This window comes from Oreochromis niloticus, linkage group LG4 (genome assembly GCF_001858045.2).
Source record: "Oreochromis niloticus isolate F11D_XX linkage group LG4, O_niloticus_UMD_NMBU, whole genome shotgun sequence".
NCBI classification, from domain to species: domain Eukaryota; kingdom Metazoa; phylum Chordata; class Actinopteri; order Cichliformes; family Cichlidae; genus Oreochromis; species Oreochromis niloticus.
The window spans coordinates 30,930,046-30,946,224 of NC_031969.2; the positions used below are offsets into that span (position 1 = coordinate 30,930,046).

A 16,179-nucleotide genomic window follows, 5' to 3' on the forward strand; every position below is an offset into this window, starting at 1 on the left:
AGAAGCTGCGTCCTGGCTAACATGATTAACCATAAATCCATTTAAAATCCTTTGAGCAAGTTTCTATTAATGTGTCTCCATCCCCAAAGATAATATAGTGCAGATATGTGTGTTTGCGTTTATAGCATATGACTGCAGTGTTAAGGCAGGACTTACTGGAAGCTTAGCTGACTGTTTTATCTTCGGATCCAGTATTATTCAAAGACTTCCCCACAGAAAAGTCAGGATAATGTTGAGATTTCCTTAATTTGCTCCAGTCTTACAATTTTAACTTTTAAAAACTTGGATTATGATCTCAATAAATTTAACTTAAAGAGTCAAATAAAGTAAAAAAATGCCGTAAACACAACTTTAGTTAAATCATGTGTTGAAGCAGGGCAGAAGCTTGGCTAATTTACTGAGAAACATTTAACTGACAACTAATTCTGATTTGAAGAGTTTCAGTCGGGTTTCAGAATTCATCAAAGTACAGAAACAGCATTGGTGAAAGTAACAAAGTGGACTCATCTCTGTGCTTCTCCTACTAGATCTCAGTGTTCACTACTGTTGGCCATAATATTTTATTACAGAGAATAGAGCATGTATTAAAGGTACTGCTCTGCAGTGTTTTGAGTCATATCTATCTAACAGACTCCAATTTAATCATGTAAATGGGGAATCTTCTTCACACACTACAGTAAATTATGGAGTTCCACACAGTCCTGTTCTAGGACCAGTTCTGTTTACATTATACATGCATCCCATTCGGCAGTAGCATTGGAAGACAGCATAGTTTTTCACTGCTATGCAGATGACACCCAACTTTATCTACCTCTGAAGCCAGATGGCACATACCAATTAGCTTGACTGCAGGAATGCTTTAAACACGTAAAGACCTGCTTCTAAATTCAGATAAAACTGCAGTTATTGTACTTACCATTAAAAATATTGGCCTCCAGTAACACTGTGAGGAATCTTGGAGTCGTTTTTGTTCCCAGTTTGCATTCAGGAGACAGACACTCTCTCTACCTTTAAGATTAGGCTTAAAACTTTCCTTTTGGATAAAGCATGTGGTTAGGGCTGGATATGTGTTTAATCTTCGCTCACCTTTTTAAGTGTTTATACACAACTCTGCATTCAATCGTTAGTTATTATTAATCTCTGGCTCTGCTCCAGAGTATGTCTTTTGTCTTGTCTCTGTCACCCCCCAACTGTTTCTACTGGAGGTTTCTTCCTGTTAAAAGGGAGTTTTTTCTTCCCACTGTCGCCAAGTGCTTGTTCATTAGCTGTGTGTGTGTGTGTGTCGTTTGATTGCTACTGCCTTCGCTCTGATACTTCTGGAATTTTATCTTTCATTATAAACTTGCTGGACATACTTTCTTGGTCTGCAAAGTGAAGTCAAAGCAGAAGTGCCTTAAACCTGCATTTTTTTTAATGATCAGCAAGAGGAGGCTCCTCTGCCTGGATAATAGTCAACTGATTGAAGATCTCAGTCAACACTTCCCCCCAAGGTTTATGGGCCCACTCACTTGTTTAAAGTCATAATGAATACAATATGAAGCTGGTACTTTCAGCTGCTCCCTTATTTCCCAGGGGTTGGATCTGCATGTTTGATTTGGCACCAGTTCCATGGAGAATGCCCTTCCTGACACAGCCAGGACTGGCACTAGGAATAGACAGGCTTGTGACCCCCCGATGCTGGCTCCGGGTAGCTTTCACATTTAAAGTGAATGTGATGATACCATGGAGCTGATGCTAAATATAACATGAAAGTCATTTAGTAAATTACAGTTATTATTATGTCAGAAAGGGGGATAAATCAGGATATGCCAGTTAGCTAACAATAGATCAATCAGAAGTCATTAGCTGATGAGCATAAGGTGTTCCTTGTATTTTTAATTAGATTCACTTTCATCATCTCACGTCCAGTTTCAAGAAAACAAGATGGAGCTGGAAAAATGCAAATCTCAGGCTCCAAAACAAAACTACAGCCCACGATTTCATACAAATAAAACTGGGACATTTCTAAACTTTAGACTGTAGGTCAATATTTGATTAAGCCACGTTAGAACTGATAAAAGAAATGTTTATTGTTATCTAGAATTTCACTATTACAGACAAGTAATAGTGATGTAATAGATACTTTCCTCTTGTAATAAACATACATCTTAAGCATTATGACAACAGCAAACCGTAACATATGCTTCATAAACAAATGGCCCTCTCAGCTCTTGCATTCCATTTGAGGGTAAATACCGCCTGATCGATTGAACTTTGACTTTTTATAATTACTCCTTCTCACAGCAGAGGAAATGATACGGTAATACTGAGAAAGAATATCCGTATGATATGGGCATTTTGTCTGGGAGTGCATCACAGACAGTCTAATTGGCGCTGATTTAATAGCCTCCTAATGTCACTTGAAGGTCTGGCAACAGCTGTGATTATAATTGGTTTTGGGAAGACAAGCGTGGGCCTAACAGGCAAAGGGACTTACACTACCCCGACCCCTCTGTCATGTCTCAACACAGCAGCAAATGTGCATGTGGAAGTCTGACTGTGAAAAGGCCATGAGATATGAGTTTAAGGGTTGCTGGATGAAAAAGAAGAAGCAGGGAGAAAATCCCCATCAGCTGCTTGTTTGATGCAGAGACCAAAGCTTTGACTCAACGGAAAACAGATCTGATGAAGAGCGTACAAGCACAGGGTGAGGAGGTCACCAGGAAAGAAAAGTACAACTACTGCAAAGCACACTTCCAATAAATGCTTTAAAAATCTAATCATGTTGCCACAAAACATGTGCAAGAAGCTTTCTGTTGAGCTCATAGTCAGCTTTGTTGGACTAGGATTAAGCCCTGCACAGATTTGTGTCATTTCTGAGCCAAAGCTGCTGCAGCAAAGAAAGAAAGCACTCCACTACATTTAGATTGACAACACGATTGATCTGCACACAATGAGCGATAGTGGAAGGCGTTGATGGAGCCTGAAAGCCTCGCAGATCAACTGTGCTGTCAGTCTGAATGAAGCTTAGTTTTAGCTCTCACTGCTCTTTGCTTAGAGTTAAAAAGAAAGTAAAAAGAAAGCACAGAAGCAGGTTTTTTATTATATTTCTTTGTTTTTATTCTTACAGTACACTTGTGCCAACAGATGTACAACAGAGTGAAGCACCGTTGTGACAGTAAATCAGTGCGAAATATGTGAATAAATTCAAAAGAAACAACAAAAGCAACAAAAAGCAACAAAAAAGTGCAGACAAAGAATGAAAATTTTAAAAACAGTAAGAGAAAAAAATGAAAATATTACTTCCTGATATATTTCATCCCTAATGTACTTCAAGAAGCCCAACCAAACCTCAAAATCTTTGTGCCACAGTTATGCAAGATATGATCATTTACAAACTGTTGATAACTTTTTGCTTGTGGAGAAAATCCTCCAAAAACAAAAAGACAAGCAGAAAAGTACTGTAATCTGCCCCCTACTGTTCATAATCCTCCTCCTCAGTCTGGTGCATGTTAAAGACGTCTAACATGAGGTTTGAATTGTGTAAAAATGTATAGTTTGTTGTATTAACGAGTTTTCAAGTGTATTTAAAGCACAAAAATCAAATCAGCTGACCAAAATAATATCATGAATAGAAGCACAAAAGAGAAGCTGATGCTATATTTTCTGTGTAACAGCCTGTTAATCCAGAAATCAATGTGTTCCCCTGTGAATGGTCCACAGAGCGGTCAGCGCTGAGAGGCCCTCTCCTCCGGGAATGAGCGTGGTGTCTGGCCTCGGAGGGCCAAGCGACTGCTGTGTTTGCTTTTCTAATCTGATTTCCAAAGGAGGAACTACAACAGGTGCACAGGCGGAAAGGATATTAATAAATCAATACTGGCTGGTGGTGAGATCGCTGTCCTCTTTGTTGTCTGTTAGACATGATTACATAATGGCTGAGATTTTCTTCCAAAGGAAAGGACGGTGGAAATTATCCAACGAACAGTGAACTGTGCGGTTTTTAATGATACAATCAGCCTGTGGATAAAGGCTGTCTAAAAACATTTAGGCACTATGGCTGAGCTCAGTCTTCATGGACTCGCTGACAATACCAATCAGCTGAAAGAGTTTTGAATTAAATTTTCATCAGCAGATGATCAGATGAGTCTATCAGGAAGGAATATTTCATAGACTGGTACAAATAGCTATGATTTTTGGCCATAAAGCCTCACGACTTGACAAAGACTAAACATTTATGATATGTTAAACCTCTCTCAAACCTTAAAAGACTATCATACACAACATCAGTGACGGCAAAGAGAGACAAAAGTATAGCAATTAAGGAGAAATGAGAAATAAAGAAAGAATATTGGAAAGAGCAGGTACAGCATCTACAACAAATGAGATTTGATAAAGTTTTGTCAACATAAACACCCAGCTCCTGCTACAGTCCTTTTCACCTTTGTTCAAGGCACCATGAACATTTTCATAACTCATACACAGGTTTCTGCTCAAGTTTGGGATCTATATTAAGAATACATGACAGTTTTTTCAATAATATCCACGTAAAAACTTTTTAACAAGGGGACACAAACACAAAAAAGATTTAACAACCACAACATTTTGATGAATTATGACAAAAGCTGGTCTTGATGAGCTAATCAGGACTCTGGGTTAATGGCAGGTGGCAGTAACTCTCTTTAGGGTTTATGTTTTGGGAATTTATCCATCCAATCGCTTCCACTTATCCTTTTCAGGGTCGTGGGGGGCTGTCGCAGAGCTAACGCTTAGACACAGACAACCATTTGCACTCACATTCACTCACTACCTATGGGTAATTTAGTGTTTCCAATTAACCTAGCCCCACTAACTGCAAGTCCCAGTGTTGTTGAATTGGTAGAACACACCAGTCTATACACTGCTGAGTGCACCTCTCCTACCCATTGATCTGACCCATTGGTTTTCCTTTAAACACTCTATTTCCCTGCCTTAGAAAATAATCACCAAATAATAGATTACTTGGAACATAGATTACATGGTGTAATCTGAATTTCTGGTATTTGATCATTCATCTGTAGTGGAAAAATTACTCCCACTGCTGGTGTTTGGTGAATTAGACTTCTTGTCAGCCTGTGAAAACAGTTTCCATCCATCCACACAGTTTCTTGCTGTCACCTAATTAATCAGTCCAAATACTGGAGGCTCAATAGTCTGAGCAGCTGCCTCCAGAATGAAAGGTCAAGAGTTTGTCCTTCTCCGTCTCTGTCTGTCTGCCACCATTATTCACTCATATTCATACTGCCTTTGCAAACTCTTCATGGCTGCTTGTAATTCACTCCTAAACCATCTCACCTAGATTTAGGTCATGTGATTGCTGAGGCCATTGCTCAGTGAGCTCCTCACAGAGCCTGGGGGTATTTTAGCTCCTTCCTCCTTCTTAAAAAACTGATCCCGCTAAGCTGGGACGGGACGTCGCCGCAGGATGTTGTGGTAGCCATGGTGATTTCAAATTCTGAAAAGATGTCCAACAGTTTCAGTAGATAATTCATCCCTACACTACCAGTGTCTCCTCCATGCTTTATGATGGTAACGATTAATACAGACACCATCTGTTCACCTTCTCAGCGTCTAATTAAAACAGGTGATCTGACATCAGACCAAAGTCCAGGTTTCCACGAGTCTAACATCTGTTTTTTGTGTTTCTTTATCTCAGCAGTTTTCATCAGTTTAATGGTCCCTCACTAATTTCTTTGCAGCATTTCCACACGTCCAGACCTTGTGATGCGTCTCCTGATTAAACTGCAAAAAGCACTGAGGTGAGCTCTGAACCGAGGTACTGGTAACTGCTGTGCTTTTAGAGGCTGATCTTCTGCTGCAGGGGAAACTGCTGCTCTTCTTTTCCTGGGGTGGTTCTTATGAGAGCCGATCTCATCACAGATTTTTGCAGCTGCACTTAAAGAAACACTTGCAGTTGCTTGCAGTTTAAAAAAAAATGTTACCTAAAGTTAATTTTATTTGCAGTGTATAAAACTGCAGGCATAGAGTCATCAACACATTTTGCTCTGTCTATATTTTTTCACTAAGTGTTATTTCATCGTTTTATTGCTTCACTTTGTTGTGCACTGTTCAAAATAGGAAAAAAGGATCCCCAGAGGAATGAGTACGTGTGTGCAGATGCTGGCTTTTCTTTTTACAGCAATCCAGTAACAAAAGGCTCGTACAGGAGTCGTCCTTTGACAGGGTTAGTCAGTCCTGCTTTGTCTGACTAGGATAGGTCATTCCTTTCACCTGCACTCATAGAAAAGGTCATGCATGCTTTTATCTTCTTCCGACTCAACTTGTGCTTTTTTTCTGGTATTAGCAGGAAAAATAGTGGTGTAAGAGATGTGAGCACGTCAAACTGTCTCATAGCTTTTAACTGCTTACTTGTGGGTTTTAGAACAGAGTCTAAGATTTTACTGCATGTTTTTAAAGCTCACGTGTGACATGCGAACTCCCTCTGCTGCTTCAAATCCTCCTCGTCCACTGTCCCTCCCAACAAGCAACCTCTGTATCCTCCTTTACATCTCATCTCATGGCTTTTTCTAAACATATTAAACATCTTTGTTTACAGTATTCTTTCTTAATGTTAAGTGTTTCAAAGTGAGCTGTAAGAATTAAATCCATAATCACCCACATTTTTTCTTTTCTACGTGTTAAGTCATTAAACATCATGTTTTTTTAAAACTAAGTGAACGAAGTAAATATTTTTTAGCCTGCTGTGGTGTCATTCATGATCCTACAGCTTGTACTCAACTAGAGCAGCTTTGCATGATTCTCTGTTCAATAACAATCCTTATTTAGCCTATACTGGGCCTTGGTGCAGTCCCTCCAATCCTCTCATTGAAACAAGCTGTTTTAGCCCACATCACTCGCCTGTTAAGCCCGAGATCTTCTGATTGGCTGCTCAAGGTGAACACATTATAGATATACATGCTCTGTGGCATGTTACAGAGGAAACAGTGGTAAAGAAAACAGGCTGAAACTGAGGATTTAGAGTCATCCGAGTCTGAAGCCTTAATGTGTGACGCACATGCATGTTGACACATTATTTGAAATTTTAGCCATTTTAATATAAAAAGAAAGAAAAAAAAAGAAAGAATAGGTCCACTTTTAATTTAAAAATCAAACATTAAAAATATGAAGCTAGATGTTTGTCATTCAAGCTTAAAATAAAAAACTTAAAAAGCTGTGTGTGGGGTTTGTTTTTTATTCCTCAGTTATGCAAAATGATCACAGAATCATAGAAAGTAAAATGCAAATATCAGGCATACTGCACACCTCCGAGTGTCACTGCAGATATGTATCTTTATGGAGTAGTGTATCCACAATAAATAAAAGCCAAGCAAAGACGGCAGTGGTGCACAGACACGCCTGAGGATGAGTCCGCTTTAATGGGCTGCTGCTCATTTTCCCTTCTTGAACCTCCTCATGTGTGCCGCTATCGAGTTGGTGATCTCCACACTTCTTTTGTTCTGTCCGAAATAATCCACGAACTCTCCGTCGGGTCCCACGAGGTACATGATGATTGTGTGATCGACCTAAAGAAGACAGACACATAAAGTTAGTAACTGAAGGAAATTGCAGGAGGTTCTGAGAGCTGATCGAGAGCAGACGGCAACTCACGATGTAGTCGTTGTCTTCATCCTTTGGCCCCTGACTGAAGTACACTCTGTACGCTCTGGAAACTTCATTGATCTGAGCCGTCGTTCCCGTCAGACCAATCAGCTTTGGGGAAAACTCTGAAAGATGAGACAGTAAGCATGTTTAACATCCACAAACACAGGATTAAAGTAGCTAAATGACAGCATAATAATCAGATTTTATCAAGAAGCTCTAATCAACACAAACCACTGTCACCTGCAGACCTGCAACCACAACTCCAAAATCAAAAACTTTATTTATTTGCAACTTTTTTTGTCCCTGATCTGAACCTCTGCACAGCTGCATTGGTTTTACTTTCAACACTTATTCCATTCAGTGTCACTGGAGCTCGAGCCCACACAGAACCACCTCACTGTGAGGCATCAGTGCTAACCACTGCAACACTGCTCACATAAGTCACATTATTTCTTATTATCCTAAATCATTAACCACAAAAAGCACAAACAGACCAAACAGAATCAATTCTTGTCCTCTCACAGTCTGACCATCAGGTGATCCTGGCTCAGAGTGCTTTTTAGGGCGATCGATCTGTGTACAGTAAAGGTTTTGTGTTACGTTACTTGTCAGAAATGTCTGCATGTGTCCGTCTGCTGTTATTTTTGACCACTGGATGAACAGAAATGTTTTGATTTTCCTCCTCAAGGCGCTTTATATTGTAAGGTAGACGCTACAATAATATATACACAGAAAAACCCAACCATCATATGACCGCCTATGAGCAAGCACTTTGGCGACAGTGGGAAGGAAAAACTCCCTTTTAACAGGAAGAAACCTTCGGCAGAACCAGGCTCAGGGAGGGGCGGGGCCATCTGCTGCGACCAGTTGGTGTGAGAGAAGGAAGACAGGATAAAGACATGCTGTTAGCTTCCTGCATCAGTTTATCAGACTTTGGTATTTAGTTACATAAGAGTTTTGTACATATAAATACACACACAGGAGCACTGAGGTGTTCTTTGTAATGAAAATTAAAAATATTCTATTTGTCATATTCAACCACATCACTACAGCAGAAGTCTAATGGTTCTATAAAAGCAGGGGTTCAGTTGATACCTTGGCTTTTCTTCTGAGAAGATCAGTTACAAAAATTAGAGAAAACTAAGACGGAGCCGTGATATCATAGTGGAAAATGTCATGTGCGTGTATTGAGGCACAGTTTGATCACGTTGCCTTTTTACCTTTCACATATGTAGCTAAGGCCTCGGGTGTGTCCCTGTCGGGGTCGATGGTGATGAGGATCGGCGTCAAGTTTGGCAACGTTTTTATTTTGTCTGCAAAACACCAAAAAAAGCCAAATGTTGAGTAAAATCAGGACTTTGACTTCTCGCTGCAAATAAAAAACCAGTTTAAATACCTATTTCATCCACTACTTCGATCATCTTCTCCAGTTCATCGGGGCAGATGTCGGGGCAGTGAGTGAACCCGAAGTAGATGAGGATCCACTGGCCGAGGAAGTCCTCACTCTTGGTGGGCTTGTTGTTGTGGTCGATGAGTGAGAACGGGCCTCCCAGTGCCGGCTTCCCTATTGACTTGTTCCTCTCTTTTTCAATCACTGCCAATTACAACAGAGTCACAGAGGAGGGGCATGTAGGGCCCCCATCACTTTATTTAACCTTTATATCTATAAAATACACGGCTTGTCTGCTGTTTCTTTCCATACAGGCATTGAAGTTTAGTCTTAGAGCACATTAACCAGTGAAATACTTACTTTCTTCCTTTTCTTTCTTGAAATATTTCATCCCTCCGAGCAGCGCACCACCAATGGCAAACGTTACTGCTAACGATTTCCACGTCACAGGCTTTAAAGAGAGCAAAAGGAAGCAAAAGGATAGTTATAGAGATATTTATGTCGTGACATTCTCTACCTGCAAATAAACTCTTGGTAAGCTTATTTTAACAGCTCCATATCCTTTGGGTCACCTTAAATAAATCAGGTATAGCTGAGTTTGGGAGAAGACTGCTACAGACTGCTACTACAGGCCCTAATGTCAGTCATGTCCCTGCCCTATATGACAAAAGGAACCTTTAAAACTTATTTAATGTCTGAAAATTTCAATTGAGAACAAATGGAGTCGATCATGGTGGGGATCAGCTGTAACATAAACGTTTAACTCTTACCCCAGACTTCTTTGGCTTATCTCCTGATGAGGGTGGAGGAGGCATCGAGGAAAATGTTCTTAAGCTGTGTTGATTCTTCCATTGCGTTGCTCTGCAGGTGTGCCGCTGACTCACATTCATCTGTTAATGAGCAAGCACAGGAAGCTGTGAGTTGATTTAAGTCATAAAATATAAAAATGCTGGAATTAATCATGGCCACAGTTTTAGATGATGAAGTCAGTGGATATATGGGGGTGTCATCAATGTGGCTGATGCATTTCTCCTTGCTAAGATGGGCAGTAATGTTAAAACAGCCTCTTAACTACTTAAAGTCACTGCTGTAAGTCTTGAAAACAAAGGAATTTATCTCTGATTTCAGGAACAGCAGCGCCCCCCTCTGCAGCAATGAGAACTGCACCGAGAGTCATCTCTACTCCTGGACCTCTAACAGCTCAGCGCTCATAAATGAGGCATAGGTTACTGCTTTAAAGTGATCTTTCGACAGAATGTCTTTTATCTTCTCCTCTTGTCTCAGCTGAAAGACGCTGGATTTCACTGCTGCCCTGAAGGTTCAATCTAAAACCGAGGTTTGTGACAGTAAGCTTTACATACAGTAGGCATTACATATGCACCAGCGTAATAATTACACTGCTTAATGCTTAATTAGCTACACTCCCCTATTAGCATTACCAAAGCTGCTACCTTATTATTACTATCTTATTTGTATGTACTTTTTATATTTAGTGGTTTTTGATTACTTTTTATATCGACTGTGTAAATCTGTCTATTCCTAAATGTGACAACCCGCCCACTGCCTCAAGGCATGTTTAATAAATCATCTTTTATTAAGTGAAGATCTTGTGTGGACTCCCTCCTTGTTGCCTACTTTGACATAAATGACACACAATTCAATTCACACCAGACACGCACACATAAAAATACTACGAGGTCCATACAGGAAACAAAGAGGTTTAATCTTGAAGTTCCTGATGGCTTGATCACACCAGTCGCGTTGTCTTTCCCAAGTTATGGAAATCAAGAGCTAATATTTCATCAAATACTGTGCACGTCCACAGCTGTGATATCAATGTCACCAAGCACCAGTGTTCACAGGGATGGTAACAGTGGAGATGAACTGCTCCGAACACTCACGTTTCTCACATATTTTCTACTTTTGCATGTTTATTATGTCAAAGAGCAATGTATCGAGGGGCAGCCAATCAGGAAAAAGGGTGTCTCAAAGTTTGTTAGAGCTCAAACTGCTTATTTAGGACAAATAAGGCTCAATTTGAAATGGGAAATATGTAAAACTACTGTAGTAACGTCCAAGAATAAATATGTGGAGCTGGAAATTTCTATAATAAATCAGCTTGAACAACCAGTTTCCGTGACACGGGACTGAAAATGGATCTTCGTCCAGCACTGAGCTTAATCCAGGTCTTGGCCCCGTGTCTGTGGCTCATCTAGTTTCCAAACTAGGTTAAGGTGGTGCTTTCAGGAGGTGAAGCAGGTGTAAATGGAGATGGTTCTAAATTATTGAGTGCTTTCCCCCCCGACAAAGACACCAAAATTATTTGCTATAGTATTGGAAATTGCTGTCACTAAACAAAACCTGGTTAAACTATAAAGAAAGACCGGGTCATCTGACTGTTTGCCACATGACTATAAACTGTTAAATGTTTCAATGAAGTGTGCTAGCTCCGCGGACACAGGCAGCTTTGACCTACCAGGTAGGAGTGAGTTCTCTGCGGGGACAGCGTGTGTTTCAGGGCCGACTGTCTCGGTAAAGCGCCGAGCGTGAGCTTCGCCGGACTCTGTAAGACTCTGCTATGAAGCAGCCGGCAGCCCAGGCTGTGATACAGCACACTCAGAGCCATGTTCGGACCTGAAGAGAACCGCTGCAACAACCAGGAAGCAGCTGCAGCTTTGGTAAAGCATGAGAAGTGAACAGAAACTCTGCGGACTAGCCTCCGTTCTCAGGTCAGTTATACTGCAGCGGTGCTAGTTTTAAATAGGCCACTACACGCAAAATTAGCTGATCTCAGATCCGTAGCCAGAGACCGGTTACTAAACACAGGAAATTACGTCACAACCTTCTTCTTCTACTGTCTCTTTTGGTCGTGTCTATGCTGCCACCCGAAGAATGGAAAAAAAGTTTACTTTTAGACTAGACTGGTCTTAAATTCACTTTATTTTATTTTATTTCACTTGAAAATTACATTTGCTTTAACAGGAGATAAAGTTTAAGTAATAAACTTTTTTATTTTTATTAATTATTTTACAAAAGTGTTCAATAAAAACTCAGATCAGTGCATTTTAGCTGTCATAGATTTGTGTTTAATCATGTCTCATCAGCCAAAACAGGCTGATGTCTAAATCGCAGTTGTACAGTGTGAAGGCCAGTCTGATCTCAGATCCTTGTTGATGTGGTAATAAAGCCAGGCCACAAATGGGAAGACTGTGATGGCAGCAGCTGTGGAGACTCGGAGCATCCCGACAGGAGCTCTGACAAAATGAGGAGATGAGGAGATGAGGGGGGGGGGAACAGAGAGCAGATGATATATAAAGGACAAAAAGGTATGTTTGAGTTATAGGCTCAATGTAGGCAGAAAAAAAGAACAACAACAACAAACAAACAAAAAGAAAAAAAGAAATTAATTAACAATGCTAAATTTATTAGCTAAGATTAAATTTAAAAGACATGAACAGGATATTCTTTTGACACAAAAATATGAGGAAACATTTGGATATTCTCTGAGTTTACCTTAGAAAAAGGAACAAAAAAATGACCAGAAAAATCACTAGGATTTTTTTTTCTAAAAAAATCTCATATTACTAATTATGCTAATTATTATAATATATTATATATACATACACACAGAAGAAAACCTATAGAGAGTTAAGTTTTTAAAAAGTAAAAAGGAAAAAAATAATCAAAAAGTTAAGAAAAAACAAAACAACAAATGGCAAAAATATTCTGTAAAGTTGCCAGTATAAGATGGAAACTTTGGAGTTTTTCAAACCCCTCTCCAGTTGTACTAATCTTCTTCTATAGAATGGATTCAAATACATAAGATTCAAACTAAATCTGTTACCTTCCAGAATGGCGACACAGGAGGAGCCAAAATGCAGTCAAAACGAGACCTGAAAATTCTCTAAAGGGATAAAACTATATTAAATATCAATGTATAAAAATAATAATCTGCAAAATATGTTACATTAGTGTTTTATACAGAATTAAACTATAATGATACAGCTGATTGCCTTTAATAAAGTGAAGCTTCATTATAGTTATACCTACTGATAGGCAGCACGTTTTTTTGAATGGAGAGCCTAAAAATGCTTAAACGGTTTGTTTTTCTCAGATCAGGTGAGGTGTGGCGTACCTGCCCTCCTCCTTCTGAAAGATCTGTGTGATTCGCTCTTTGTACAGCGTCCATCCCAACATGGCACTGATCGCACTGGAAATCATCACATGAAGGTCAGCAACACGCCTCCAGGGCAAAGTCTCTGTAAAGGAAACAAAATAAAGAACGCAAAACAATTTAAATCAAAACCCAAACTCTGCAACGAGCTGCACAGTCAGGATACAGCCGCAGGGTGGCGCTACGAGCAGTGGGGAAATGCACCGGAGTAAAGTTCAGCAGCAACGTAAGATACCAGCTTCATGCCCTTTATGAGGACTTTATTGTTAATAAGCGAAGCATCTACTAGTAAATGACTCCAAACTCATCCCTGTACCTGTCACATGAGGCTTCACAACAATACACGCACACAGAACAGCAGGGACGCCGTAACCAGCCTGAAAAAAGAGGGTGGTGTTTATAATAAACTGTGCAAAAAGATCAAAATGTCTAATAACATGGACCAAAAAAAGTGTACAGTGTAATCTTACCATCCATAAACCTGCATCTGGATCATTGATCTGCAGCGGGAAGTCGGGACAAGTTATTGATCACAGTTCAAAGAAGTGCTGAGAGGACAAAAAATCAAACTCTCACCTGAACGTACGACGCCAGAGCGAAGAACAAACACATGAAAACGTTGCAGATTTGCCAAACAACACGAAGCCACGGCTTCCTCTCCTTACAAACTTCTCCCATAGCTGCTTAGTGTTTCACTTCCCCGCCCGGGCCAACGGGACGTGCACACGTGAGAAAGCAAGCCCACTTGCAGTTCCGCAAAGCTGTCAAAACAGTGAGGGGTTTGCTCGATATCTACCACGTCTGCTGACGGTTCAGGCGACTATCGCGTTGTTAAATTATTTCTTTATTTTATGTATATATTTACCTTTTATTTTGTATAATTTTCCATAATGGGCAAAAAAAAAGTGATTACATTTGTTAATTTAATATGTCATATCCCGCAGGCGGCTTCTAAAACAAACAAACATGTGTATGAAAGCTTCAAATAAACCCGGGACCGTTTTATTCCTGGACGCCTTGATCAATAAATCGAGGACACATTCCAAAAGTCCGCAGTGACGTCAGTCTGTTAGAAGATCAGATGCGTCTTTGCCGCCGCCATCTTGCAGCGGGTTAATGATGGAATCAGGGAGAGGTTTTCATATTCTGCTACTGTAAAGGTGCTGATTAGTTTCTCCACAGCAGGGAAATATGATCTAAATCCTTTAAATGTTTTATCGGGATGATGATTATTCTGTTTTCCTCATGCTTGGTTTGATTTATTGTGTTTTTGTCTTTTCTTGTTGTTGTTGTTGTTGTTGTGTTATTTTAACATGTTCAAAATAAAACCGCAAAAAGGAACAGGCTATGTTTCGACATTACTTACACAAAGCATGCAGTTAAATATCATTTTACAGAAGCTCCTTCTCTCTGTGTGTGTTTTGATATGAAAACTTGAAGGTTTGCTGTAATTTCTCTCCAGTGTCTGACGTTTCTGACAGATCAGATATTTTCATCTTAATAATGGAGATCCCGGTTATGATATATATGCCTTAATAATGCGGTAGGAATTACGGTGGTTCCCCGTACCAATATGGCGGCCGGGCGGATATGTTGCTGCAATGATTTCCGGTGTTTTTTACAAAATAAAAGCACCATGAGTATAAACCTTGTCACTGGTCAGAAAAAAGACCAGAAAAGAAAAAAATGTCTGAAAATCTATAATAAAGCGAACAAAGCTGCTTAGATTTTTAAATACTTTTAATTCTTCTTCTGTTTTTTAAACATAAATGTGTAAACACAACTTTAACACTTTTGCATTAAGTCAACAGACTCTGACTCTTATATTGTACCCATAAAGTTTGATTTTGTTTATATGTTTCATGCCCACAAACTTTGTGGTAGAAAATTGCATTAAAATAAATAATTTGATTTAGACGTGTGCACACACCATTGTGAATCCATTACTTTGGTGCAAATCAAAGTGACAGCAGGTGCAGCGAAGCAGCAACAACAAGACAGTTTAGCAGGTGCTGGTCCCGGGTCACTGCTCTCTCACTTCTCACTGATTTTTCTCTAGTTTCACTTTTTGTCCTTTACTGTGATGATCAAGTGTGCCCTGAATATTAATTTAAATGTACCACGCAGATATTTCGAGAATTATCTAAATTAACTGTGATCTATACGAAGTATAAGGAGTGAACACAGCATCCAGGTCATAACAAGAAACAAAAAGGTTTCACCTCAGATGAATTTCAGTGCAACCTTAGGCACTATTATTTTAACATGTATCCAGCCTGAAGCTTGCAGATTTTTCCAGGAAGAAGGGCAACATGTTCAAAAGCTTTTGGTAATTTGGATGTTTTCATGTACCGCTGTGAGGGATGATTCTTGGCACGCTTTGACCCATTCTGTAGGCGAGTACACTGAAACCACACTGAGTCACAAACAGGTTTAATCAATGTGGCAGTGAGCTGAAATGAGGTGAAACTCCACTAGATACTTCTTTTTTTTAATCTAATATATTCAATTTGCCTCAATTTCAGTTTAATTTCAGTTTAATTTACTCTTATTCCATAAAATGTAATTCAGGATTCTGTGTCATATCTCCTGCTTATATTATCTCTGAAGGACACTGATGTGACTCCTAATACATTTTAGCCAAGCACTGCTGTGTTTTATTTTGAAACAAACTCTGTTGAACGTCGGTTCTGTCTGCTGCAGCGTGTCGGCCGCTACTGTATGGAGGCACAAAGATGCCAAAATGAAATAAATAAATAAATAAAGTGACATGAATGAAATCATGCAGTAAATAAATAAAATATCATTAATTCAATAAATATCCATTCATTTTATTTAAAAACATTCAGTTATTTCACGCTTTAATTGCTTTGTCGTTCCTGTGCTGCAGTGCATCATGGAATAAATTAAGCTGTCAATCGCCAACAGACTCTAGAAATATGATTGGTTACCCTGCACAGCAAGTCAAGACAGAGAATTGATGACTGCCACAATCAGT

At 39.5% G+C, this 16,179-nt stretch overlaps 2 protein-coding genes across 2 annotated transcripts; both read right to left on the reverse strand.

Moving 5' to 3' along the window:
- Positions 1 to 7,187: 7,187 nt before the first annotated feature.
- sco1 (synthesis of cytochrome C oxidase 1) lies at positions 7,188 to 11,813 on the reverse strand. Its single transcript, XM_019357624.1, has 7 exons — positions 11,484 to 11,813; positions 9,778 to 9,897; positions 9,368 to 9,458; positions 9,014 to 9,211; positions 8,838 to 8,930; positions 7,624 to 7,739; positions 7,188 to 7,538 (listed from the first exon to the last, which is right to left on the reverse strand). The coding sequence occupies exons 1-7, from the start codon at positions 11,631 to 11,633 to the stop codon at positions 7,404 to 7,406; spliced, it is 903 nt and encodes a 300-aa protein (XP_019213169.1). The 5' UTR covers positions 11,634 to 11,813; the 3' UTR covers positions 7,188 to 7,403.
- A 116-nt stretch (positions 11,814 to 11,929) lies between these two features.
- tmem220 (transmembrane protein 220) lies at positions 11,930 to 13,998 on the reverse strand. The gene is made up of 6 exons (XM_003460415.2): positions 13,758 to 13,998; positions 13,652 to 13,681; positions 13,498 to 13,558; positions 13,143 to 13,266; positions 12,852 to 12,911; positions 11,930 to 12,261 (listed from the first exon to the last, which is right to left on the reverse strand). Exons 1-6 carry the CDS (start codon positions 13,857 to 13,859, stop codon positions 12,129 to 12,131), a joined length of 510 nt encoding a protein of 169 aa, XP_003460463.1. The 5' UTR covers positions 13,860 to 13,998; the 3' UTR covers positions 11,930 to 12,128.
- Between the last annotated feature and the right edge of the window lie 2,181 nt (positions 13,999 to 16,179).

What these genes read in the sequence shown, in the direction of transcription:
- sco1 (XM_019357624.1), bottom strand. Translation starts at nt 11,633, where the DNA reads ATGGCTCTGAGTGTGCTGTATCACAGCCTGGGCTGCCGGCTGCTTCAT. An exon ending in AGAGAACTCACTCCTACCTG is followed by an intron (nt 9,898 to 11,483) that starts GTAGGTCAAAGC and finishes GCTCATTAACAG; the next exon opens with ATGAATGTGAGTCAGCGGCA. An exon ending in ATGAAGACAACGACTACATC is followed by an intron (nt 7,539 to 7,623) that starts GTGAGTTGCCGT and finishes TGTCTTCTTTAG; the next exon opens with GTCGATCACACAATCATCAT.
- tmem220 (XM_003460415.2), bottom strand. Translation starts at nt 13,859, where the DNA reads ATGGGAGAAGTTTGTAAGGAGAGGAAGCCGTGGCTTCGTGTTGTTTGG. An exon ending in CAGATGCAGGTTTATGGATG is followed by an intron (nt 13,559 to 13,651) that starts GTAAGATTACAC and finishes CTCTTTTTTCAG; the next exon opens with GCTGGTTACGGCGTCCCTGC. An exon ending in TGTGAAGCCTCATGTGACAG is followed by an intron (nt 13,267 to 13,497) that starts GTACAGGGATGA and finishes TTTCCTTTACAG; the next exon opens with AGACTTTGCCCTGGAGGCGT.